The following is a 27,534-nucleotide window of genomic DNA, read 5'->3' as shown; positions in this document are numbered from 1 at the left end:
ATCTCTGTTGGGATTTGGAAGGTGATGCATGGCTAGGCTAAGGGATTCTTCAGGTGTGTTTCAGGAGAGGGTGCACACTAACTGTTGAAATGTTGAAAAAGTGAGGTTTAAAGTTGATGTGAAAGGCACCATGTTTTAGGATGTGTGAGGCTGTGCGCAAAATCTGTTGGTCGTTTAAGAGGGTGGTTTGCTTAAAAAGTTGGGGAAATGCAATTATTTTCGGTTGAGAGTGTGTGTGTGTGGGGGGGGGGGTTCCACCAACTCTACCCTTTTTTGAGTGTCTGTGCAGGGAGGAGAGCATTCAGGAACTTCATGTGCGTGTTTCTCGGTAAGAAGGGGTGCACCAACTCTCTTGGGACATGGAAGGGTTGTGATCCAAAATGTTTAGAAAACAGGAAAAAGCATGCGCAGTATTTTTAGGGTATGTGTGGTGAAGAAGTCCGTCGGGATGTTGACGAAGTGAGTGGCTTAAAATGTTTGGGAGAAGCTTGCTGTTTTGAGCGTGTTTGTTGGTCAGAGGGGGTGCGCCAACTCTGTGAAGAAGTTGAAAGGGCTGGTGGAAAAGGCACCAAGAATCTTTTTTTTTTGGCCATGAATGCACGTGGGGGTGCACCAACAGTCAGTCGTTAACTGACCCAAGTCTGCAGATCTCAGAGCCCGACTGGCTTTATATTCAATCAGCATTTCTTTAATGTATTCAGGACTCAAACCATTCAGTGATTTATAGACCAGCAGCAGAATTTTAAAATTTGTTCTACAGCTAATTGGGAGCCAGCGTAAAGCCTATCGGAGTGGAGTAATATGTTCTGATCTCTTTGTTCTTGACCGAATCCGAGCTGCAGCGTTCTGAATGAGCAACAGCTGTCACTCTTTTGAGGTAGTCCACTAAGAAGAATGCTACAATAATGAAGTCTACTGGAGATAAAAACATGGATACGTTTCTCCCGGTCTTCATGGAACATGCAAGTCTTGCTCCTTGAGATGTTTTTCAACTGGTAAAATGCTGTTGAAGATGAGTGAATTTAAAGTGCTGGAAAGGGTATTATTATTATTATTATTATTGTGCGCGCCTTGCTCCAGTGGACCTTCATCCAGCAAGCGAGGCACTAAGTCAGTGTCTGGCAGCGAGCACGCCCCCCATGTGTGTGTGTGTGTGTGTGTGTGTGTGCGTGTGTGTGTGTGTGTGTGTGTGGAGCAGCAAGCAGAGCTACACACCAACACCGCCACTCTTCCACATTGCTCGTAACATGGCGTTGACTCGCCGAGGGACACAACGGCTCTTGCACCCGCGCTGCTGTTATTGTTGTTTTTGGGACTACTAGAAAAGCGTGAGAGTAGGGTGCCGGGATTGGGGGGCTTTAGCGTGGGGTGAGAAATTCTGCCCCCCACCACCCCGAAAAAAAAAACACCCGCGCAGACAATAGCAAGCTGACCACCCGTGGGCAAAAAGAAAATGCATGGCATGTGGCTGTGACGGTCTAGCCTGGCGTGTAGACACGGACGAGGAGACCCACGCTACCCGACTGGTGGACCCCCTCCCCATCAAAAAGGCTGTACATGGCGGTGGAGCGCACCCCTTGGCTCATCTGTGTGCTTTTGCTCTTTTGCGCTCCATCCAAGCAAGGTAAAGACAACATTTCCATTCAAACGCATGCTTTTACTCTTAACCATTTTGAAAGTGCGAGTGCGTGGAGTGAGGTGCGGGGGGGGGGGGGGGGGGGGGGGGTTGTCGGTGGGCTCTGGGCTCATGTGCACCTTGCACCGTGCAGGACAATACTACCGATACTGGACAGTACTCTCCCATATTGTGCTGTTTAGTGAAGCGCTTGCATCTGGTGTGTGTCCCGTATTGGACTTGCAACACATTGCCTGCAAAAAAAAAAGCAGCGAGTGAGCTTCCAAACAGGAATTGGTCGGCAAGTTTTTGGTTGTGTTCAATGGGTTCAATAACTAGTATCTTTTGTTTTGGAATACAATCGTGTGACAAATTGGACTTGGCTGGGTCTGGATGGATGGATGATCTATCTTTGTTTTTTAAATTTTTTTTTTAATTTTTTGGTGGGGGGTATGACAAGTTAAAGGCGTTTAAAAGTACTCTAGTTATTGTGCAGTACAGCAGAGGCGACACAAATGCTGTAACTAGTGTACATCAGTACAAGTAAAAAATTCCAGACTAAAATAAACTGTACCTAAGAACTAAAGTAAAAATGAAATTTTACTGTCAGTGCTATACAATACTTTTTTAAAATTTTGCTTTATAATGTTTGTCATGACGAGCTAATGAGCTAATGTAATTTCAAGTACAGTAGTTATAGTTCGGTACAACAGAGGTGGCACAAGTACTCATACTCTGTACTTAGGTATACGGACAGATAATTTAACACACTGAAAAAAAAGTTAGGTATTTTTCACTTAGACATTCTAAGTAAGTTTTTCCGAGGAGTGTTTTGGAGTTAATTCTACTTGTATAGTGTTACTTTATTAAAAACATGCCAATCAATGGTTGAGGAACAAACACACACCCTTCAGAGTGGGAGAAGGCCACTTTACCACCTGAGCCATGCCATGCCACTTCTACTGTTTCTTAGTATGCCGCTGGTGTCAGGCGGAACACTCGTACCTCAGACCAAATCTGGGCTCTCCGTCTGGAGACACCAGTAATATACTAGAACGCAGTTAGTGGCATCGAACATCGTCTCCGTCACTTCAGTCATGCATTTTATTTAAATTACTGTATCTGAGAAGGCTTTTGCTCTAAGTGACCACTTTGTTGCTTTGCTTTTTGTTGCCAAGTCATAGATATGATCCGAATCATGCTTGCAGATTGATGTGACAGTTTCAGTCCATTTGTGTTTGTTGTTCTTTCCTCTGCATCTTTGAGGAAATGTCTTCTCACATTAGAAATCTTCATCCCAGCTGTTGTGTCCTGGCATATCAAGTACATTGGTCTAGTATTGGTTGGAGCGAATGCAAATTATTTCATCCGTACTCTGAATCCCCCATTTCCACAGTCCACTTTTCTTTTAAGCGCAAATTTGGAATGTATAATTTTCGGGTAATCTAAGTTCCCACAACTGTCATAGCGCGTGTCAGTGAAAGTTGATAATTGTACTTCGAGCAGTGAACTCAATAACCCAGTAAAAGGCTGTCTGTGTATCGTTGCCATGGAGACAAGCCATGGGAAACAGGTGATGACCCAACCAAAGCGCGTAGTACTTTTAAATTTGGGCACTGTATGGCAGGCGCTCACCTCGTGCACCACCAGCCTCACATACGCAGTAAAGGGTTGGCGTAAGGCAGTCTAGCTGATGATCATACTACTACTCTGAGAATAACCAATTCATCGGATCTTGGAAAGGGTCATAAGTAGGATGCAGCCTGGGACCACCAAGAGGTCACATGCACGTGACATCACTTCCGCTTTCTATTTTTTTTTCGCTCAATATCTTGGGTGGATAGCATTCGACTTGACTGTTCATTTGATCGCAAAACATGGTTCTTCTTGGCCCAAGCGTACTCCGTTGAAAAGTCCGCCTTGGAAACATGTATGGGACGATTCTTCCATACAGAGTAACTTTCTGCGGATATCTTGCGGTTGGAGATCAGCTGGCAAAATACTTGGAAAATGCCATCATGAAACAAGTTGATGATCGCTGTTCACAACTGTATGCGGGTGTGTGTATCGCCTGGGTAACCAAGCAAAATTAGGAAAAAAAAAAGACCTCCCAGAATGCTTTACTCTGAGCTGCGTGCAAGCGACCTATTGAGGGTCTATAGTCCTACACGGTGCATTAGTAGAGATGGTATCTTTCGGGACTGAAACTAACTTTTGTTGTTCCCTTTATGCGGAGCTGAAATGTTGAATAAGTTGGTTGCTCGGCCAGTTTATTATGATGCAAAGCAGTTTGTTTTCAGGCTTTCATAAGCGGCACATACTGGAAGTGTCAGTCGGTAAGGTGTGTGTGTGTGTGTGTGTGTGTGTGTCGGCGAGAAACGGGGGGGGGGGTGCAGGGTCTCATGCGAGCATATATGCGGGTTGGTCTTTTGTAATACTTCTCAGAGGGCTGACACTGAGAGACGTGGCAGCGGCAGTTGTGAGTGACGAACCATGCGCAGGAGAAGTCTGCCCACACGGGTGACGAGTGGGTGAACGAACGGTTGTACAAAACAAAGACCCGCGCGGAACATCGGTGCAAAATGGCAGTCTTGCAGGGGTCGGGACAAATGTGAGTTGCGATTGAAAGTTGCGCAATGGTCTCTCTGGTGTTGAAGTGGCTACAGAATAGCCTTCGTATTTATAGAGAGGTAGAACAAACCCACTTGAACTTTGATGCTTGTGTCAATTCTGAGGTTTTTTCGAAGGGAAAGTTGCACACATGTCACCGATGAAGGATTTATGGATGATGTCTTGTCAGAAAGATATAACTGCTAGTTGGACCACAACTCTGTTCGTTTTGGTCGTCTTCAACACAGAATTTCCTCTACAGATCAATTATACTTCACAGCGGGGGTCAGCGACCAACGGAGAGCTATTTCTTGGGTACTGAAGGGCTTCCAATACTTCTGAAATAACACATTTGCTCAAATTATTCTTTAATTATGTGTCTGTAGTAATAATTAATGATATTCATCTATGTGAAGACACTGGTCATGTAAATGTTTTCTCCCAAACCCTTTACATAGAGGATCAGGACTTTTGTTTTGTTGGGAGAGGGTTGACCATTTTCACAGATTTTTACCCCTTCAGGCTGGACTCGCTCCCTTTCCGCAACAAATTACTGTGGGAACACTGTGCCAGAAAACATTCACTAAAAGCCAAAGAAAAGCTTCAAACATAAAGTTAATCCCTGATGCGAGCAGAAATACGGTCGGCTGACCTGGTTTGATGACGTTTGACACTTCAGCCGTCTTTCTTAATGAGCAGTCTCGTCATCGTCACTCTTGTCTCTCTTTCTCCTGTTCAAGGACTTCGCCAAAGACCTTGCTGTTCTCGACTCTGAGCACATTTGTTGGACCAACGTGGCAGGTTGCTTTCATTAGTGCCATGTCTGATGGAAGTGCTACAGTGAATCATGAATTGGAGGTGAACTAGTTTACCTAACTGGCAAGTCTTAGAGGAAAGCATTTTTTTTTCATCATGGGGAATATCATTAAAATGACCTTCAGGGTTATGTTATGTAATTGCATAATGGGTTTTATTGCAACGTAGGATTCAGGCCGGCCCAATGAATTTGCCGCTTTAACATTAGGCGTGTCATCGACTTATCGTTAGATACAAAAAACGGACTTCATAAATCATTATTGACGTGCGCGTTTCTTTACATAAGTCATCAACATTCAGTCGGGCTGCTCCGTTCCCGGAACTGTCAGTCAACTTGCCCGCTGCTGTGGGAGGCAGGACCGACACACGTACACGCAAACAGACAGACAAACAACGCAAACGGGATGTTTTAACTGCTCATTAAGTCGCTCTCTCCAAAACAAATTAGGAGCCTCACTCGGCAGTCATCTCACAGCAGAAGAGGATGGCGGCTCAGTTTTTCATACCTCTGCAGAAGGGAGATGAGTGAGGATCAGTTTGATTTTATGGGATCAGCCGATCAGCGAGCCCCCAAAAATTAAGGAAATCACCATCGATACGGATCGCAGCCGATACATCAGTGCACCCCTAATACGTATATACATAATGCTAACACAGTATGTAAATTTGCTACCACCAGCGCTATTTCATGGAAGTGGTAGGAATGCGGATTGTTGCCAGTTAATCTTGAATTCGGACATGCTGCTATATTGACCCAAGATAATGAGCGATGCCGGGATGGAAGTCGCAATATCAGCCATTAATAATCAGAGACTCGTGGAAATTGAATGGAGTGAGGTTCCCCTAGCTGGAACAAGCCCGAGTAAAGCCTATGTCGGGGAAATGCGTAAATTATTTGCAGACCGGCCCAGTCCCCGTCCCCCGTCAATAGTGAGGGTCCACTGTAAGAGAGTTCCTGTGAAGGGTGTCAGGGAAGCTGTAGTCTATCTCTGGAGACACCCTTGACTGACATTAGTTTTCCCAGTTGGCGGTCAAGGAAACGTCTCATTCTTGCCTGTATGACCCAGTTAAAAATCTTCAAGGCCACACTGGGGTGATCCTAGTTCCAATTTGACGGTTGAGGTAGAGGAGAACCCTAAACAGGAGGCGGTTCTTTTGAAACAGTGTCCCACCAGGTATTAAACAGGATTCAGGAAGTATTTGGAGGTATTTATGTGGTGCTTAAAAAGCCAAACATGGCAGTAGATTCTCGAGAGTGATGATGAACATCATTGAGGAAGACCTCTGTGGATACTTCAGTGGAATTGTTTTTGGGTCCACCGCATGCACAATGTACACCGATGCGCACAACAATTGACAAGCATAAGTATGCGTAGCATATGAAATGTTGCCAAGACAAGTATAAATACTTTTATTGTCTTTATGGAAGCTCGCATTTTCCACCACGTATCCTGGGCTCTGTTTTGCCCCAAAACAGAAACCGTTTTCTCCGTTCAATCACCTTGCTCGTGCTTCAGTTGTTTTGGTAACGAAAGCCGCACCAGAGCAGGTGTTGTAAGAAGTGGGCCATTTTCGCGACATGGTACCGCCCTCTGAAAACAGGCTAAGTTTCGGGAGGCTTGGGTTGTAAATGTTTGTGCACTGACACTTTATTGCCATGAAATGCAGTGTCGGCACAAATCCACGTGATTAAATAGAGGAAATGAAGCTTCAAATCCAAAACCACATTTCTTCACTGTCCAGATCAAATGAGCAGATCATACTTTTGTCTCATGTGCACATTTTTGTGGGGTTGAGAAACGGGCGCATGAACGAATTGCAGGCGGCGGGTTTGTGTGGGAACTCGGGGGCGGTGATTTTGGGACAGAGATAAATCGGCAAGAGGAGCCGGCGGAGGCAAATTAGAGGGCAAGGGCCACGGCTCGATCCACAAACAAAGAGCTTGTTTTGTCCGTTCAAACGATCACAGGGAAATATGTCAACTTCATTTAACACGTTATGAGCACATGAAAGGGAGGAAATTGCCCCCTGCACCTTTGTTTCTACTATGCCCTGAAAATTGTACAATTTGGAATTTGAGCAACTTTTTCATGAAAGATGCAATGTTAGATTTCAAAAGTCCTGGAGGTATTGTGACTCAGTCTAGGTGAGGACTCAAAGAATGAGTACTTGTACTGTATGGGACTTTAAAAAAGTGCTATTTAACATTCCTAAAAAATGTGGTTTCTCATGAAATTGTTTTTGTATTTTTCAAATTGAAAATTCATGAAAAAAATCATTTTCATTTCTTTTCTAATTTAAAATAGTTTGATTCGTTGTAGAAATAGCCAATATGGTGTATCATTCAAGCTTAAAACTATACACATATGCGATAATGTATTTTGAAAAAAAAAATAATATTTGTTTATTTTTACAATTTGGGTCATGCCAAACTCTCACTGTTTTACATTACATTAGTGGTTATGTTGTGTGAGAGTTATTATTAAACATGTGAGTTCATATTTATTACACCTACGCTGTCATTAAAGTAAAGATTTTTTTTTTCATTTTTCCTGTTCAAGTTTATTGGGATCCCTGTGAGTCTTCACCAAGTCCATTGTAAAAAATGTCATTTCATATTACCCATCCATTTTCTAATCCACCTAACCTCACAAGTGTCACGGGAATGCTGGAGCCTATCCCAGCTGTCTTCGGGAAATAGGCGGGGGACACCCTGAACTGGTTGCCAGCTAATCGCAGGGCACACTTAGACAAACAATCATTCATGCTCACAATCACACCTAGGGACAATTTAGAGTGTTCCATTAACCTGCCACGCATGTTTTTGGAATGTGGGAGGAAACCGGAGTACCCAGAGAAAACCCACGCAGGGAAGGGGGAAAACATGCAAGTGTAAAACAAGAAGGCCGGAGCCGGAAAAGAATCCTGCACTTGTGCAATGTGAGGCCGACATGCTCACCAGTCGAACACCGCCTAAATTTATATTCATGCAATAAAAATAGAGAGCCAAAAAAGTGAATTTCTCTTAAATTAATGCAAATAACTGCATCCACAACAACGTCAGTTTATTGGACGCAGTTCTGTACAATCCGTTTTTCACACATTATTATGATAATTTAATAGGGGTTAACTTCTGTTTGTACATGTATGATAGTTAATATTTTTAAAATGTTCCTTAAAACGTGCCCTGAATAGTACCTAAAGGTCACATATAATTGATCTCAATGGGAAACTGTCATGGATTGTGTTTGACCTTCAAGGTACCAATACATATGCATGGCTTCCATCCAGCGCAGTCGTTAATAGAAACCTGACTCATTTCATCCACTAAGTGAAACTGCAGCACAGCAACAGTTGTGTCTTCCTGTCATGTTTCCGAAGAAATATAATTTCCCGCTCGTGTTAATAGGACTTTAATCCACAGTTGTAAGTTCACATCTCATTAAACAGCTCGACAGTCAGCATCTTTTTTTTTTTTGCCCCCCTCTCTTCCACGGGTTGATGAAGCTGGCGGGATTCTTTTCCATCGTGTTCGGAATAATTCGCACACATAAATAAACGGTGCTCCCGCTGTTGGTCACTGAGTGTAGGTACGATGATCTGATTTAACAGTTAGTTTATATTCCTCCTGTGTTACCAATCTGCTTGCTACCAGAGCTGCAAAAAATGTTTTGATTAATCGACAACTAATCGATACTCAAAATGAATTGACAACTACTTCAGTAGGCCTTGTTTAATTTGAAATGGATTCCTCAGAATTTCACCCTCTCACGAGCACATATCATATTTCTGCTGTCCTCCATGAAAGCAGACAGATTATCTTTGTGTTGAATCAAAATCAGAAAATTGCAAACGATTTTTTTGCTGATTTTTTGACAGATGTTGTGGGCCAAACCAGACAGACCAAACAGATCACAATCTACTATTTCTCTTTGCATTACCTGCATTGTTTTTCCAGTTTTCTTTTTTTTAAATAAGAGATGGAAATGGATTTAATCCAAAAATAATCAACAGATTAATTGATGAATAAAATAATCGCTAGTTGCGGCCCATTGTTATGTGACCATTATTTTTCAAAACATTTTGCTTTGCTTCACTCGTATGTATGATTTAAACGTATTAAATTCATCAACAATGAGTTCCTTTGAACGAGAAAGTGACATTGCTCGAGAGGCTCCATGAGTTCTTGAAAATATTTTATGGGTGGGCCCATGCTAGTCATGTTTAACACATTTCACGATGCTTAGTGAAACTAGGTTAGAAACTCCAAAATTTGAGTTTATGAATATGGAAAAAAAACCTCAGCATTTTAATTAGTCCTGGTAAAAGTCCTGGAAAACGGTTGTGAGCATGCTTTCCATGGTGCTTAAAATTCTTTTAGACGAAGTGTTTGCAAATGCGTTGTGCTAAAATATGGCCGATACAAACTATGTGTCCTGTGCCTTTTCGAGATGCTCAAACTGCCACATTCACAGCACACAGACAGTAATCGGAATCAACTCATCCAGGCTTATTGTGACGTTTCTTTTCTTCCCTCCCCTACTGAGTATCATAAATAAAAACGCAATCAAGCAGGAAGAGTTGTTCTCCAGCCAGGACAGCCACCCTGCTGTCAAACAACATGCTGAGAATCCATTTTAGCACCTGATGAATCTCCCCGTCCCCAGTAGAGTTTGACGAGGGCGCCGTAACGCGCAAGGCCAGGGTGCTGTGGCCAACACGCCGACAGCAGAGGGTATCTCTCGGCTGGCTTGTTACTCACTTCACTGCGACCCCTGCATCCTGTCCACACAGAATAGACAGATACTGCTTGACACAAATTTATTATGTGCCCGCTTTGTTGCTCTAATTCGAAGGCCAAATAAATCACTATTATGACTTTTTTACACAGCATGCTTTATTTATTTATTTAACAAATTCAGCTCCGGAGGTCAGTCTTCTTGGACGCAACCTAAAATATGATACGCATGTCTATCATGAGTGGACCCTCAAAAAAATGTCTCAGGAACCCATGCCTCAAAAGACAGAAAATATGGAATCTACCTTATCGGTTTTAAGTGTGTGGTTTAGGGTCATTTAGTCCATTTCCAAGCGTCCCTTAAAGGCAATTCCCTTAACCTTTTGAAAATCCAGCCTCCAGCACTACTTTTACTTAGTAACATGATATACTGTATGGCATGTCTATCACGAGGAGACCCACCAAAAAGTCCAAAGAACTCACATTCCCAAAAGATACAGAAAGTCTGAGATTTTGGTGATTAGATTTTTGATGGGATGGGAGTCTTTAATTGAATGAATGATTTCTCCGAACTCTGTTTTTAGTGCCATTGTTTTAATTCATAAAAATCAAATCAAATACATTTCATTAAAACACTAGGGAAAAAATGCAGAGTGTGCCATCTTTGAAAACTGTGGTAATTTTCCTTAATACAAGTATCAAGGTTGTGGTCAAGCTTATCCACATCACTGCCCAGCTAATGTGCTGTTTTTTTCACCCCATCTTGCTTTCAAAGCATCACAGTCTACCTCTGCTGTGGAAGGAAGGGTGATGCTATTATACACGTATATTGTTGGTGTGTATCTGTTAAAAAAAGAAAACAAAAAAAAAACAATGTTATTCTTCTCGATGGTCCACAGGGCCAGACCTCGTCAAGTCCGGCAGCTTGTTCGTAAAAGGTTTGGAGGGAAAATGACCATACGGGATTCCTACAGCTTAAGTGAACCTGAGCAATGTGAAGCATGGCGGTGGGAGGGAAAGGGGATAGTGGAGTGAGTCAAACATTTATTCCGCACGCTGCGGCAAGCGGAATATTCTCAGAGCAAAGTCCGCTCTCTTGCTTAAATATCATAGAGGATGGGGACACCGGTGGCTGGATTTTATGTGTGCCTATTTTCATTATTGCAGGTCTGTCAATGTGCAGTCACTGCATCGTAGGAATCTTGCAACGCGCCTCAGCCTTGGGGTTACGTTTGCAGAAAATCACACGACAAATGTTTTTTGTTAATATTCCAATTTAATCAAATTTAGTTGAAAACGTCATTTCTTGTCCACATGTATAGAGCTAAAGCTAAAGTGTTTTTCTCCAGCAGTACAGTTTGAGAGGAAAAGCCAGCCACTGTCAGGACAAAGTACGAGTGTCATTTGTATTTTCATTAACGAGCCCTCATAGTACACTTTGTTCATTTGTGTATGCCTGTGGATTAGCACGTACTATACAGATATTCATGAAAAATAGCTTATTTTTATGTCCGTTTGTCATTTTCTTGTATTCAATTCATTCAAATGTAAACATCCGTCCGTTTTCAACACCGCTTAGCCTGAACAGGGTCGCAGGGAATTGCTGGAGCCTATCCCAGCTGACTTTGCGCAGAAGGCAGACTACACCCTAAATCGGTCTCCAGTCACTCGCAGGGCACATGTAGAGACAAATGACCATTCACACCCACATCCACAGTGTCATAGAGTGGGAAACCGATCCCTCGCTGTCCACACACAAGTCCGGCGAATGTACCACTACACCATCAGCGAGTAACATATAAATATAGTATAATATAAAACATTGAATACAAATAAAAATGACCACAAGGCATTCATCTGTAAGGTATAAACAGCAAATTATGCATTCACTTCTTTTTTATTTAATGTATTCCGTTCTTTGGCTTGAACTTTTTATTTTAATGAATGTCATTTATTCACTGTTCAAATATATATATATATATATATACCTGTATATATATATTTTTTTCCTTGAGCTGAATAATTTGCGCATAAATGTTTTTAAAACAGTACATTGATCATTAAATGAATGAATCAATGAATTTGCATCTGTTCAAAATTATTCACACACTCAAGTAAAATATTACATCTGCATAGTAAAATTCACAGAGCTCAATTTTATAATCCTCAAAAAGGAAGAGTCAGACATGCTCCATTCCTCCTCAGACATGGCATGTGGGACAGAAGTGCCTGAGGAATAGTCCATTTCACATCGGTGGTAAATTAGGTTTGTGTGTGTGTGTGTGTGTGTGTGTGTGTGTGTGTGTGTGTGTGTGTGTGTGTGTGTTTACTAAAGCATGTGTGGCTGCATTCTTTTGTGTAACCGAGGGGGCATCAGCTGTGATTTGTCAATGCATGGTGATCCCATCCCTTGAGAGTCCATTCTAAATTAAAGTGTCTATTATTTAAAGGTGCCTTCGGCTGACTTTCATTTGAATGCACTCGTGTGGTGAATATGTTGACTGTTTTGTTTTTGTTTTTTCCTAGCTATTATAGTCCTCTCTGCATGTGCATTTTCAGCCCATCATGGAAATACGTCTTACATCTACAAAGTAATTTAGATTCATCCAGAATTTAAATTACTTGTGATGAGTATACATTTCTCCAATGACAGGAATCGCAAAGTGATGTGTTTATTTTTTCTTCATCAGTCCAAAGCTTATTTTACATCTCCTGTAGCATTGGTGGATGCCCGGTGGGATGCACTGTGGTTGATAAGACGTCATTTTCCTCAATAAACTAGCAAAGAAAAATAATAATAAGAATTACTGATTGTATGATGAAATGCAACAATAAACGATATTGTTGTTTTGTATCATTACAAGACAAAACTATTTTTTTCCTAGTTTTTGTTCTAGTTTGCCAGTCACAATTTGTTCTGATTTGAAAACAAATTTTACTGTATGAAAATACGCGGTGAAACTTTATAACTGTGCAAAAATGGAAAAAGTACACCGCTAACACTGGGAGATCCATTGAATTAAGTGCGGTGTTAAAATAAAATAAAATAAAAGAGGGGGTGAGGGTGGCAGTGCATGTGGAATCTGAAACTCACTGCCATTATCTTGATAGCTAGGTAGCTAGATAGATAGATCAAAATTCACAATGCAACAAGCACGAACAAGCAGATTCTGTTCGCCTCAACTCTTCTGATTTGTCTCAGATAATTGATCTGCCCCAGCAGTGATCTCAATTTACCACTGAGAGAAGCACAACGCTTCATGTTAGCTTAAATTTTAGCACCAGCATTCCTTGACCACAGGCAGCCAAAACGTCTCCTTCTGGGGGGATCCATTTATTTCCCAACCCCCAAATTATAACAGGAGCCCAAAAATTCTACCTTTGTTTTACTCTCCTGTCTGCAGTCAGGCGGACATTGCAAATCTCTTTTCAATTGCCTTACTTCGATGCATTAAGTTTCAATAAATAAATAGTTTTTCACCAAAGTGGGTCATACTCACGTCCTTATTTTAAGGCCTGCTGTGGTGGTCCTACTTAGTTGAGCTAAGGTTGCCTTTTACGTGCTTCTCATACAGTTTGAGTGAGGTCACACTGGAAGAATGCCTCCCTCATGCTGCGATCCTCACATGGCACCTCGGAGACGCTTCGTTTTTCTGATTTCGTCTCCCGCCGGTCTTTCTGATCTGTACCTCAGTTGGCATTACTAAATAGATAGCAGGAATAAAAAATGCTCAACTTGTTTCGGAGAAATGTTCAGTTTCCTCTGCATATCCGAGTGTTAACGTGATCTAATTTGTGGAATTAATGTTGGACTTACATGTGTCTCATATTGCAGTGGTACCGTCAGGAGTTGTACAAAATGAGTCTAACGAATTCATCAGCCACCCGTTTTCTTTTGCACTTGTCCTTAGAACTCGAGCCTATTCCAACAGACATAGGACGAGAGGGGGGCACCCATTAATGCACACATACAGTGACAATTATGGGCAATTTAGAGTCCTCAATAAACTTAACATGCATGTTTTTGGAACGTGGGAATAATGTTATTTGTAAGTTCATTTTGTACTTGACAAAAAGAAAAAAAAGAGCTCAAGAATAACGTGTTCAACTTGCTATGATTCATGGACATGAGGCCACCGAAAGTTTTGCGTGGTAGAGTTTTAGTAGTTGGATAATCACTAAGCTTATTTTTATTAATCATGCTTTCAGTCTCAATCAAAATAATCATGATTATTCTTTTTCCATAATTGTCTAACCCTATATGGCATTTGAAGTTCGCCTCGAATTGCAATTAAAACATGATGGGAGGTTGTCTTAATATTCTGAGAGGCGCTTCAGCAACAAATGCTGACAGCACCTGGCTCAGTTCGAGCCCTGTTAATAAAGTCGTTCTCATCCTAAATTCAAATGTTAAATCCCATCTGCTTGGACTCGTTCGTTTAAATGCCAAAGCAAGACAACCAATATTTGGACTGGCTGCCTCTCACTGCCTGCACAAAAAAAAAATTATATATATATATATATATATATATATATATATGTGGTTCACGTCAATCTCAAGACTTCAAAGATGGAGCTTTTGCCTTTTGTATATCCATGAAATCAAGTCACCCCCGCTTCCCCCCCGCCCCATCTGTGCGTTATTAAGCGGCAAACTTTAATTTACTAAATTCCTGCTTTATTTCTGTTTATTCCCATAGATTCCTGCCAATTCCCATTCATTTTTTTTTTGTTAATTCCTTCGGAAAGTTTGAAAATTCCCGAATTTTGCAGCTTGAAATGCGGTTGTCCAGCCAGAGTTTCTGAAAGCAAACAATATGAACTCTTAACTGCTCAAGGTAGGAATTGTTCTCTCTGTCTTTGTGCCACGGTGCCTGTATTTTGAAACAATTCCTCCAAATAGACTATATGACATCTCTGCACCCCCCCCACCCCCGTTAAAAGATCTACAAGAATATCACATCCAAGGAGCTCATTGAAATATAGTAGCCTCTTTCAAAGTTATCTCGGTTCTATCTTAACAAGGCTTCAGCGAGCACACAATCGAATTTCTCACACAGTGCTAGAACCATATGCGCTCGCCATTGACTACCCTGTCGCACAGACACACACAAGACTGCAAGGAATTGCTTTTTTCCGAGGGAGTAAGACACTTAAACGAGGATCGACAGGGCCTGATATAAAGTAATGACTTGGGAATGAGTTATTTGTACAGGAGGAGCTCAGCTGGAGGTGGTCACGCGCATGCAGATGTGAGACCGTGAATAATAGTGGAAATGTTGATCCGTCTCTGCTATATGTTCCCGAGTGGCACATTCAACATGTCACACCGGAGCCTCATTTATCATTCCGGTGCGAGATGCACAGATGCATTATTAAGTCCATGCATGTCACCTCGGTGAGCAGCAACAAGAACGAGAGAGGTGGGTGAGTCCTTTCGAAATCTCTGCTCGTATGTCTTTGCTTATGTTTGCGCCCATTATTTCCGCTTTCCTTGTGGTAGAGAAACACCTGTTTTGTCAACTTCATATGCATTGGGTTTGCTCGGCTTTATGGATAATGAGCTCGATCAGGTTTAAATTCGTTACAGCGTGACTTTTCAGTGCTTGTCATGACCATGCGCAGGCTCCCGTGCTTCTGGGAGGCCCCACATCCAAGTGGGGCCCCGCCTCTCTCTGATTGGCTGACACCAGGCAGGGATGAATGAGCACTGTACATAGAGCAGGAGGTATGAAGGAGGGCAGTGGTACTCCCCCACCTCCATCCCATACACCCCACCCCCAGCCCCCACCCCACGCACTCTCATTCTTTAGCTTCCCCTCTGTCCACTTATGTTCTGGTTGCCACACACATCCACGAAATGGGGTTGCATGCCATGTTTAGACTAGTAGGGCTGCATGGTCGATATTATTGTCAAGAACTATTTTGGGTTGATTTACCTTATAAGAGCCTTTTTGAAGCACTCTGACAAAAGTCGGTTTTAATAGACACATCTAAGACTGCAAAAGGAAACAATTGAATCCTCTTAATTTTGTCATAGTTGATTATGTATAAATCCAATCCCTCTCTTCGGATAAGAATAAAGAGTGCTGAGCACACTTAATTCGACCACCACCCTCAATATGTTTCAGTCACCTGCAAGAAACTGCTTTAATGTGTAACTATGCCAATTTTGACGCACTTTCACCATTTTGAACGGGAATGATGAATTTCATAGTGAATTCACCTTTTTACACCCAATCCTAAATTAATAAAAAATCATTCAACTGCTTAAAGTAGATTTCCTGTGAAAGAATCGAGATAAATAACTAATTCGACATCTTAATCAGGAAATAATAATGCAATACCAACATTCTTAATTTCGAGCTAATGTATGTGTTACTTGAGCACTGCATTTTTTCTTAATTTGTGTGGAAAAAACCCCCAAAACAAAACATCTGCTCTGTAATTGGTGGTCCTTCGGTACGTTTCCAAAAGGCTTCAGGAAATTAAAACGAGTTGCGCTTAAGTAACTTAATCTTCATAATTAGCTCTTGTGAAGTCAATAAGTAGATGGTAATTATTTTCATTTTGTGAAGCTGTGCAGTAAGAGTCAAGGGGACTCACTGGCATCAACAGGGGAATCAAAAATATGCAAAGAACATGAGTGCTTGGTAAAAATGTATTCTTTTCCACATGCAGTATACACCGTTAGTCAAGAATGGTCATCTGTGAAAACGTAAGATGTTATTCGAAGCGGCTCCCAGAAGTTGTCGAGGCGTTCGCGGGGAAGATGAGTCGCTGTGAGAAGCGCATTGAAGTTTCGTCATGGGAGGAAATGCAGCTGGAACGTCTGCGGTCCTGATAGGGCAGCTGTTCACATTGTTGAGTGAATCATAGCCTCACAGCGGCATGAGGAAAAAACATTGAGTCCTCTGTTCGGAGCGTTGCAAATCCAATGAGAGCTGACTCAAGAGCAACAATTTGTTTTTTATTTATTGATTGATTGATTTTTTTTTTTTTAATGAAGGAGAAGTTTTGATTGCGATTAATTAGTGTGAAAGCTTTGTTGGTCCTCATCAGGGTTATATGGAGCCAATCCAAGCAGATTTTAGGCAAGAGATTATATCCCGGTCTGATCAACCTCTACTTCACGGTAATTTTTTTTATTGTGGGGGCAGGGGGGCTTGGAACATATCATCTGCGAAAAGTGGGAGAACTCTGTAGTTACTTTTCCTATTTGCCCTCCCAGTCTGGTTGCATTAGGGCCGGGTGGAGCAGTGACCCACAAGATCCAGCCATCCTTTTTCTCGACCTCGTGTACACGCACACACAAACGAATGTGTACTCTTTATTTTTATTCCAATAGTGCATAAGTATGAGCATACACTTATTTGACACACACATATAGTCAGTGTAGAAAGAAAAAAAAGGGGAAGAAATTGTGAAATTTACGATCAACATTCACTTTCACTTACATCAATTTCTTGGATAATGTCTTTTATTTTGCTTCCTCTGTCTTTCATTTTGATCACTTTTACCCTCTCTTCCAGCGTCAGAGCTCTTCTTGTCTTAGCTGCTTGACATCCAAAGGTCTGTTTTGTAGCCATTCCGAACGAAGCAGTAGAGGTCGCTGTTGGATTAGACTTTGTTGTCGTGAATCTTGTCGCGAGGCAAGAGCAGAGAAAAAGATTTCGTATAACGCAACAGGGTTTTTTTTCGTTGTATGGGGGCAGGAGAGTGGGAATGATGTTAATGCATGAAGATTTTTTCACACTAAGGGGTATTTTCGCCCATGCAGGTTTCGTTGTAGAGGAGTTTCACTGTGTGTTTTTTTGAAAAAGAAATGGCATTTTAGACCATGTGATTCAGCCCTACGAGCTCATCATCATTTAGTCACAGTAGTTCCTTCTTAAATGAAGTCCTAATTCCTTTGCTTGGATCATATCAAAAGGATTCAAAGAGCAAAATTCTCAGCGACCCTAAAGCTATATAAGTTAGTTCAGTAGTTGGAAAACTGGCAGACCAGATGTCTTAACGCAAAAGCAAGTCTGATTTAAGTGCTTATGGTGGACATTTGAAATGGTCTTGTTTTTCTTTAGAGCACTTCACACATGTTACTGTAGGTATGGTTCCACTTTAGAGGCTTGCGGAAACCTGAGCTTTGGTCTGGCCGGGGTCACTGGCGAGCGGGGGGGGGGGCGGGGGGGGGGGGGTCCACGGACTGTGTGTTGACAGTGAGCCTGACCCGGTAAAATATTCACTTGGCGGCATTGCTCTCAAATAACTAACGCGCGCTCCCCCACCTCCTGGTTTCTCTCTGGTCTCCGTTTACTAAAACCCTTTGAAGAGCTTGAGTGGTACATTAACATAAAGGGACAGTAGTACTGTTTATTTATAGATTATTTGTTTACTTATAGATTATTTGTATCATTTTATAAAAAAAAAAAAAAAAAACGATTCACAGCTGAAATTGTTCTCTTAATCACTCTCTATTGGGAACAATGCTGAATGGCGTTCTTTAAATTTAAAGACAGAGCAGTGATGGAAAATATTTCCCTAACTAAATTTTCTCATAATCCTCATCACAGTAGGTTGTCACCGGCCCTTCAGTTTTCCATGACGATGTTTACATGCTGTCAATATTCGGGTCCAGGTCAAAATTCCAGTTTCTGAAACATTTGGAATAACCCATTTACATACGAGAGCGGACAGTTTCTCCAGAATTTGAATATCCTGATTGAAACGGCGACGCACAAGGTTTTAAATGTATACGATATCACGATGGACTACTTTCTATCCTGAGCCAAATGCTCCAAAAATGCGGGTTAATGACAGCTCAAGACTTTTTAAAGCTGCACAAATCAATATATATTTCAATAGCCAGCTTAGTTCCTTGATCACGACCTAATAGAGCATACAGGCAATAAGACAACCAAACAAGCAAAAAGTGAGGATGCTACAGTGAGGGACCCCCCATTTTTAAAATTTATTTTTTGGCACAGTCTACTTCTGTTTCAGCATTTACTGCACATCCAAACATGTCGGCTGATCCCTGCTTTTTGCCAAGTTCTCGTTGAGCTGGGTAATGGTTGTTTTAATGGCCTAATGAGACCTAATTACTGCATTTGAAATGGCGGTGAGGACTCTGTTGTACAAGATCGTATGCGCCACCGAAATCCTCTTGAAATGTGTGCTTTTGGTTGGGTTTGCATGCAAGAACTCTATATGTTATCTTTATGATGTGTGTGTGTGTGTGTGTGTGTGTGTGTGTGTGTGTGTGTGTGTGTGTGTGTGTTTGTATTCATGACATCTCAGGACAATTTTATGATAACACACCTTCACAATGAGGACCTGTGGAAAAATGAGGACATTTTTCGCGTCCTCATATTTCCACGCAGTCTACACTACTCTAGAGCTCACGAGGATACTCCCACACCAAAAATAAGTGATGTCCTGAAAGAGCACAATTTTCAGAAATTGTGTGTTTAAGTGTGTTTAACTTTCGACTCACTTTTCATTTGGAAAACTAGTGGCCAACTTCGGTACCTTAACACACTTTTAACACACTTTCAGTGACGTCATTGTGCAGGACCTCATATGTCATCTTTTTCGGACTGACTCACACATTTTCCCCGCCCTCGTCCTGGTAAGTCACTTCAATTAGCAGTCACACAAAACCCAACATGTGAAGCAGCCAGACAATCCTACAGCCAGATATCTATTAAACTCTCTGAAACAAACACGACCACGCGTGGATGACCACCTGGTAAGCAATTCCTTTTCGTTTATCTTACTGTAACATAGACTTTGTTCAATATAACCATGTTTAACAGTGCCCACCAAAGGTAATGTCATTCAATTAGACAGCTAGCTAGCTAGCTAGCTAGCTAGATCGTTAGCATGCTAATAAGCTTCCAGTAAAAGTAATGTGGACATGTCCTGCAGGCAAGGTTCTAGAAAACCTTTCTAAATCTTTGACAACACAGTCTGTGGAACTTGATTTTGGTGCCAAATGTTTATTTCAGTGCAGTATTTGTTTTATTTGATTGCAGTTAATTGAAATTAGTTAGTACAGGTAGCCTAATGAAAGTGGGCCATGCACTTCTAGCCTTTATGCTAAGTCTGGTGTATTTACACTGTTTATTCTTGTGTTGATTCAATTGTACACCGTTTCAATGAAAAAACAAACAAACGTTTGCAATGAAATTATAGCAGAATTCAGCTTTGTTGGTACATTTGGTCAAGACAATATTGTGTTACTCTATTTTAATTTTACATTGTTATCTGCCTGACAAATGGTTTGCCCGAATCTATTAATCTGACCAGCAAATGTTTGATGAAATGAATTTTTGTATATTTGAGGAAGAAAATAATATTCCTTTGGCTCAGTACTTTCTGAGCCAAAATAAGTGCTGCCATTGTATTGTGCTTGCTTGTCTGGCTGACTTCTTCTCACTTTCCATTGTAGATGTTTACTGGTGGTGATAATGTCACAAAGAAGAGCCAGACTGAGCCCTGAATCTGAGGCTGCTCATTTTATTTTATCTGGAGTCGACAAGCCTTGTTTGAAAGCCCAGTGGATCAATGATTATAAAGGTATGCTATCAATCTACCTGCTATCTAATTCTTATGGCTACCACACGCACATGACAAGAGCTGCAACCAAAGCCTGTCACAGTGACAGATTTTATTCGCACATTGTATTTACCCCAAAAATATCACAATAAACAACAGCATGTTTTTTTTTATGCCATTGATCATATTGGAGCAAAAATAATTGAAGTACTTTTTAAGAGAATGTTTAGCAGCCATTATCATTCAATTCTTGAGAATATTGTATTGCCATGTAGAACTAGGAATATCTTGAAATGAAAAAATAGAAATAGAAATTATTCGGCTTCTGTTAAAATATTGTGCTTCAACAAATATCACAATTCATAAAAAACGCATACTATCTGTAATAGTCGAGGAAAATTAGATGCCTTCAAACTTCCTTCACAATGCCTATTTCACCTGATTGAAGAAGGCTGTGGTAGCTGTTTGACAAATCCACATTTTTATCAGCAATTTGTACTGCCCATCAAAGGTCTCTACTTAGTTTAAAACTGAAAGAATGGTCACAGGAATTATGTATGTCATTATCATTATGACTATTATTGTTGATTGCTTAATTTTTATTTTAGTCATAATGTATCTTTTCTATGTGCAGTGGTGTATATTGCTCAGTGGGATTTCTGATTGGAGATCGGAGGTGTGAAACGCCAGGACAGCTTACAAAGAAATTAGATGAATCCTTTCCCTCCCACAATTGTTAGAGTTGCATTTGTATTTACAAAGAGAAAATAACAAAAATAGAAACGCACAGTTAATCAGATTAAAAAAAACATCCCATCCAACCATTTTCAAACCCATTTATACTAATACGGGCCTGGCTGTGCTGCAGCCGATCCCAGCTGTCTTCGGACAGTAGGCAGGGTACAACTTGAACTGGGTGCCAGCCAATCACAGGACACACAGACAAACCACCATTCACCCTCACAATCACACCGAGGGACAATTTAGTGAGTTCAGTGAACCTACTACGTTGCATGTTTTTGGAATGTGGGAGGAAACCAAAGTAGTCGGAGAAAACCCATGCAGCCATGGGGAGAACTCCACACAAGAAGGCACTGTGAGGCGGACGTGCCAACCAGTCGCACACTGTGCAGCCGCATTAGGTTGCCTGTGACCAAAATAAAAACTATGGTGGTAATGCATTACCAACATTGCTGCCCATACTTTTTTTGACCTTATTGCTCTTCTCTTTCTCTCCCTCAACCATATAATGCAGTTTGGAGTGGAATAGTATAGGAACTGAAATTAGGTTTCGAATGTTATCCATTGAGGAAAAATGGTACTTCACTTGACTTATGATGATCACTTTAGTCAAACTGTCGGTCAAACCGCTGGTATTTTTCTTTGCTATTCCATACATTCTGTTCAATTGAAGGCAAGCAATGTAAACAACTCTGATGTAAGGAGCCACATTATTTTGTGCTGATACAAATTGCTAAAGAAAATTATCAGCGATTCTGATAATTGTTTTTAGTTTTACATGGAATTATTTTGTTATCGTACCACTAAACATGTTTTTTCCCCTCTTTAAATTTTTATTTTTTGGTCTGCATGTATTTGTGAATATCTGATTAACTGCATTGTGTAAGCCTGATTTGGATTGTATTAATCAACATTTAAGTGTCAACTTTTCGTGTCCTAGGACGTGGTGTATTTACAAGTGAACCAATCGAAAAGGGGTTATTTGTGGTTGAGTACCGTGGAGAGTTAACCTCAAGTTATGAACGAGACAAGAGACAGAAAAAGTACACAGAGAAGCAAAATTGTTTCCTGTTTGATTTTGAATGGAAAGGAAGCACATGGTGGTAAGTCAAGATCTAGAAAAACATCATGTGGTTCTGTACAACATTGTAGTTTTACTGGAAAAACATTTCATGTTTCATTGTTCAATTTCAGCATTGATTCCTCCCATGAAGATGGTTCATTAGGTCGACTTGTCAATGATGCTCACAAAGGCCCAAACTGTAGAATGAAAAAGCTGACAATCCAGGATAAACCTCATCTTTGCTTGTTTGCAATTGAAAATATCGAAGCAGGGAATGAAATAACCTATGACTATGGAGATTCTCAGTGGGCATGGAGAGCACTGGTAAGTAATGCCTGAATATACACCTGTAGACAACCAGATCTAATAAGTAAATCATTATATTTCATAGGTGAGTGAAATATCATTTTCATCAACAGTTTATTACCTTTTAAAAGTTAACACAAGTGTCTGTTTTAGAGGATTATTTGACGTCAACAGAAATTCAAAGACAGGAACATGGACTCCACATTTTTCAGTCATTACATTGATTTAGTCTGAAAGAGTATGTTTCGGGTGTTGTCTTTATTATTTGAACTCAGTCGTGTCTGATGTCCTGAAATTGTTAGCTATCAGAGCTGTACAGTGGTAAGTACCATAAAGAGTACTGTACTACACAGTACTTGTGCTGTGAATGTGGTCACTGAAAAAAGTAGTTCAATTTATTCAAAAGTCATATAACTACGACATATTTCTGACACTCTATGGTTGGTATAATGTTGCTTTTCATGATTTCAGTCATGCCCTCATACTTCTTCAGTTACTGAAGAATACTTTTTAGAATATTTCTGATACTGTAATATTGCTATGTTGCAGACACCAGATGTTGGTATCCTGACTGAACCTTCTGGAGACCAAGAAGGGAGTGAGAGATCCACTTCATCCTTACAACAGGTGACTACGTCTTATCATTATATACCAGTTTTGAGTTTACAGCTTTCTTTGACAAACACAGGAGAAGTTATAAATCAGAAACGTGGCCTCTCCATGATTTCAGTCGTCATGTCCTCATATTTCTTTAGACCTGAAAAACCTGAGTGTGTTTCAGGTGACATGACTTTTGTCTTAACCTAACTCTGGAGAGCCTGTGTTCGAATGTCCCCATATTGCTGTTCCACAGAACTGAACAGTGTTAACTTTCTACAGTGTGGTATATTAATCCCAAACTCTCCTGTGAGCTATGTTCAATGAGAAATAATGTTTATTCATTTCTTAATTGGTCAGAATGAAGAATGCTGAATATTTTGACACCGTAATGTTGTTATATTGCAGATACCAAGTGACGGGATCCTGACTGAACCTTCTGGAGACCAAGAAGGGAGTGAGAGATCCGCTTCATCCTTACAACAGGTTACTACGTCTTATCATTATATACCAGTTTTGAGTTTACAGCTTTCTTTGACAAACGCAGGAGAAGTTATAAATCAGAAACATGGACTCTCCATGATTTCAGTCGTCATGTCCTCATATTTCTTTAGACCTGAAAAACCTGAGTGTGTTTCAGGTGACATGACTTTTGTCTTAACCTAACTCTGGAGAGCCTGTGTTCGAATGTCCCCATATTGCTGTTCCACAGAACTGAACAGTGTTAACTTTCTACAGTGTGGTATATTAATCCCAAACTCTCCTGTGAGCTATGTTCAATGAGAAATAATGTTTATTCATTTCTTAATTGGTCAGAATGAAGAATGCTGAATATTTTGACACCGTAATGTTGTTATGTTGCAGATACCAAGTGACGGGATCCTGACTGAACCTTCTGGAGACCAAGAAGGGAGTGAGAGATCCGCTTCATCCTTACAACAGGTTACTACGTCTTATCATTATATACCAGTTTTGAGTTTACAGCTTTCTTTGACAAACGCAGGAGAAGTTATAAATCAGAAATGTGGCCTCTCCATGATTTCAGTCGTCATGTCCTCATATTTCTTTAGACCTGAAAAACCTGAGTGTGTTTCAGGTGACATGACTTGTCTTAACCTAACTCTGGAGAGGTTGTGTCTGAATGTCCCCATATTGCTGTTCCACAGAGCTGAACAGTGTTAACTTTCTGTAGTGTGGTACATTAATCCCAAACACTCCTGTGAGCAATGTTCAATGAGAAATAATGTTTATTCATTTCTTAACTGGTCAGAATGAAGAATGCTGAATATTTTGACACCGTAATGTTGTTATGTTGCAGATACCAAGTGAAGGGATCCTGACTGAACCTTCTGGAGACCAAGAAGGAAGTGAGAGATCCACTTCATCCTTACAACAGGTTACTACGTTTTATCATTATATACCAGTTTTGAGTTTACAGCTTTTTTTGACAAACGCAGGAGAAGTTATAAATCAGAAACGTGGACTCTCCATGATTTCAGTCATCATGTCCTCATATTTCTTTAGACCTGAAAAACCTGAGTGTGTTTCAGGTGACATGACTTTTGTCTTAATCTAACTCTGGAGAGCCTGTGTTCGAATGTCCCCATATTGCTGTTCCACAGAACTGAACAGTGTTAACTTTCTATAGTGTGGTATATTAATCCCAAACCCTCCTGTGAGCGATGTTCAATGAAAAACAATGTTTATTCATTTATTAACTAATCAGGATGAATAAATTAGAATATTTCTGACACTGCACTGTTGCTATGTTGCAGACACCAGGTGTTCGGATCCCGATGAAACCTTCTGAAGATCAAGAAAGGATTGGGAGATCCAGTTCATCCTTACAACAGGTCATTGCATTTTATCATTATATACCAGTTTTGAGTTTACAGCTTTCTTTGACAAACACAGGAGAAGTTATAAATCAGAAACATGGACTCTCCATGATTTCAGTCGTCATGTCCTCATATTTCTTTAGACCTGAAAAACCTGAGTGTGTTTCAGGTGACATGACTTTTGTCTTAACCTAACTCTGGAGAGCCTGTTTTAGAATGTCCCCATATTGCTGTTCCACGGAACTGAACAGTGTTAACTTTCTATAGTGTGGTATATTAATCCCAAACTCTCCTGTGAGCAATGTTCAATGAGAAATAATGTTTATTCATTTCTTAACTGGTCAGAATGAAGAATGCTGAATATTTTGACACCGTAATGTTATGTTGCAGACGCCAAGTGACAGGTACCTGACTGAACCCTCTGGAGACCAAGAATGGAATGAGAGATCCACTTCTTCCTTACAACAGGTTACTACTTCTTATCATGATATACTAGGTTTGAGTTTTCAGCTTTCTTTGACAAACACAGGAGAAGTTATAAATCAGAAACATGGACTCGCCATGATTTCAGTCGTCATGTCCTCATATTTCTTTAGACCTGAAAAACCTGAGTGTGTTTCAGGTGACATGACTTTTGTCTTAACCTAACTCTGGAGAGCCTGTTTTAGAATGTCCCCATATTGCTGTTCCACGGAACTGAACAGTGTTAACTTTCTATAGTGTGGTATATTAATCCCAAACTCTCCTGTGAGCAATGTTCAATGAGAAATAATGTTTATTCATTTCTTAACTGGTCAGAATGAAGAATGCTGAATATTTTGACACCGTAATGTTATGTTGCAGACGCCAAGTGACAGGTACCTGACTGAACCCTCTGGAGACCAAGAATGGAATGAGAGATCCACTTCTTCCTTACAACAGGTTACTACTTCTTATCATGATATACTAGGTTTGAGTTTTCAGCTTTCTTTGACAAACACAGGAGAAGTTATAAATCAGAAACATGGACTCGCCATGATTTCAGTCGTCATGTCCTCATATTTCTTTAGACCTGAAAAACCTGAATGTGTTTCAGGTGACATGACTTTTGTCTTAACCTAACTCTGAAGAGCCTGTGTTTGAATGTCCCCATATTGCTGTTCCACAGAACTGAACAGTGTTAACTTTCTACAGTGTGGTATATTAATCCCAAACTCTCCTGTGAGCTATGTTCAATGAGAGATAATGTTTATTCATTTCTTAACTGGTCAGAATGAAGAATGCTGAATATTTTGACACCGTAGTGTTGTTATGTTGCAGACACCAAGTGACAGGTACCTGACTGAACCTTCTGGAGACCAAGAATGGAATGAGAGATCCACTTCATCCTTACAACAGGTTACTACTTCTTATCATGATATACTAGGTTTGAGTTTTCAGCTTTCTTTGACAAACACAGCAGAAGTTATAAATCAGAAACATGGACTCTCCGTGATTTCAGTCGTCATGTCCTCATATTTCTTTAGACCTGAAAAACCTGAGTGTGTTTCAGGTGACATGACTTGTCTTAACCTAACTCTGGAGAGCCTGTGTTCGAATGTCCCCATATTGCTCTTCCACAGAACTGAACAGTGTTAACTTTCTACAGTGTGGTATATTAATCCCAAACTCTCCTGTGAGCAATGTTCAATGAGAAATAATGTTTATTCATTTCTTAACTGGTCAGAATGAAGAATGCTGAATATTTTGACACCGTAATGTTGTTATGTTGCAGACACCAAGTGACGGGTACCTGACTGAACCTTCTGGAGACCAAGAATGGAATGAGAGATTCACTTCATCCTTACAACAGGTTACTACGTCTTATCATTACATACCAGGTTTGAGTTTTCAGCTTTCTTTGACAAACACAGGAGAAGTTATAAATCAGAAACATGGACTCGTCATGATTTCAGTCGTCATGTCCTCATATTTCTTTAGACCTGAAAAACCTGAGTGTGTTTCAGGTGACATGACTTTTGTCTGGACCTAACTCTGGAGAGCCTGTGTTCGAATGTCCCCATATTGCTGTTACACAGAGCTGAACAGTGTTAACCTTCTATAGTGTGGTATATTAATCCCAAACCCTCCTGTGAGCGATGTTCAATGAAAAACAATGTTTATTAATTTATTAACTAATTAGGATGAATAAATTTGAATATTTCTGACACTGCAATGCTGCTATGTTGCAGACACCAGGTGTTCGGATCCTGATGAAACCTTCTGAAGATCAAGAAAAGAGTGGAAGATTTACTTCATCCTTACAACAGGTCATTGCATTTTATCAGTGTATATCAGTTTTGAGTTTACAGCTTTCTTTGACAAACACAGGAGAAGTTATAAATCAGAAACATGGACTCTCCATGATTTCAGTCGTCATGTCCTCATATTTCTTTAGACCTGAAAGACCTGAGTGTGTTTCAGGTGACATGACTTGTCTTAACCTAACTCTGGAGAGCCTGTGTTCGAATGTCCCCATATTGTTGTTCCACAGAACTGAACAGTGTTAATTTTCTACAGTGTGGTATATTAATCCCAAACTCTCCTGTGAGCTATGTTCAATGAGAAATAATGTTTATTCATTTCTTAATTGGTCAGAATGAAGAATGCTGAATATTTTGACACCGTAATGTTA

The 27,534-nt window shown here is 40.5% G+C and overlaps 2 protein-coding genes and 1 long non-coding RNA gene across 4 annotated transcripts in view; all 3 read left to right on the top strand.

Annotated features, from left to right (window-relative positions):
* Window positions 1-1,222: 1,222 nt before the first annotated feature.
* igdcc4 (immunoglobulin superfamily, DCC subclass, member 4) overlaps window positions 1,223-27,534 on the top strand; it is a 67,882-nt gene continuing 41,570 nt past the window's right edge. For both annotated transcript variants that reach the window (XM_086107457.1, XM_086107456.1), the window contains exon 1: window positions 1,223-1,624. In XM_086107457.1, coding sequence (XP_085963583.1) covers window positions 1,558-1,624 — 67 coding nt within the window. In that variant the 5' untranslated portion in view covers window positions 1,223-1,557. The remainder of the gene's footprint in view (window positions 1,625-27,534) is intronic.
* Window positions 18,911-23,833, top strand: LOC147207818 (N-lysine methyltransferase KMT5A-A-like). Its single transcript, XM_086106437.1, has 6 exons — window positions 18,911-20,357; window positions 22,018-22,180; window positions 22,272-22,464; window positions 22,996-23,073; window positions 23,452-23,529; window positions 23,828-23,833. The coding sequence occupies exons 1-6, from the start codon at window positions 20,249-20,251 to the stop codon at window positions 23,831-23,833; spliced, it is 627 nt and encodes a 208-aa protein (XP_085962563.1). The 5' UTR covers window positions 18,911-20,248.
* On the top strand, window positions 23,848-24,891 carry LOC147207817 (uncharacterized). Its single transcript, XR_015100382.1, has 3 exons — window positions 23,848-23,985; window positions 24,362-24,439; window positions 24,819-24,891. It is a non-coding gene; the product is annotated as an uncharacterized LOC147207817 (long non-coding RNA).

This window comes from Hippocampus guttulatus, chromosome 3 (genome assembly GCF_054856545.1).
Source record: "Hippocampus guttulatus isolate MCC_2025c chromosome 3, RoL_Hgut_1.0, whole genome shotgun sequence".
Lineage (NCBI taxonomy): Eukaryota > Metazoa > Chordata > Actinopteri > Syngnathiformes > Syngnathidae > Hippocampus > Hippocampus guttulatus.
This window is presented reverse-complemented; position numbering and strand designations above follow the sequence as displayed.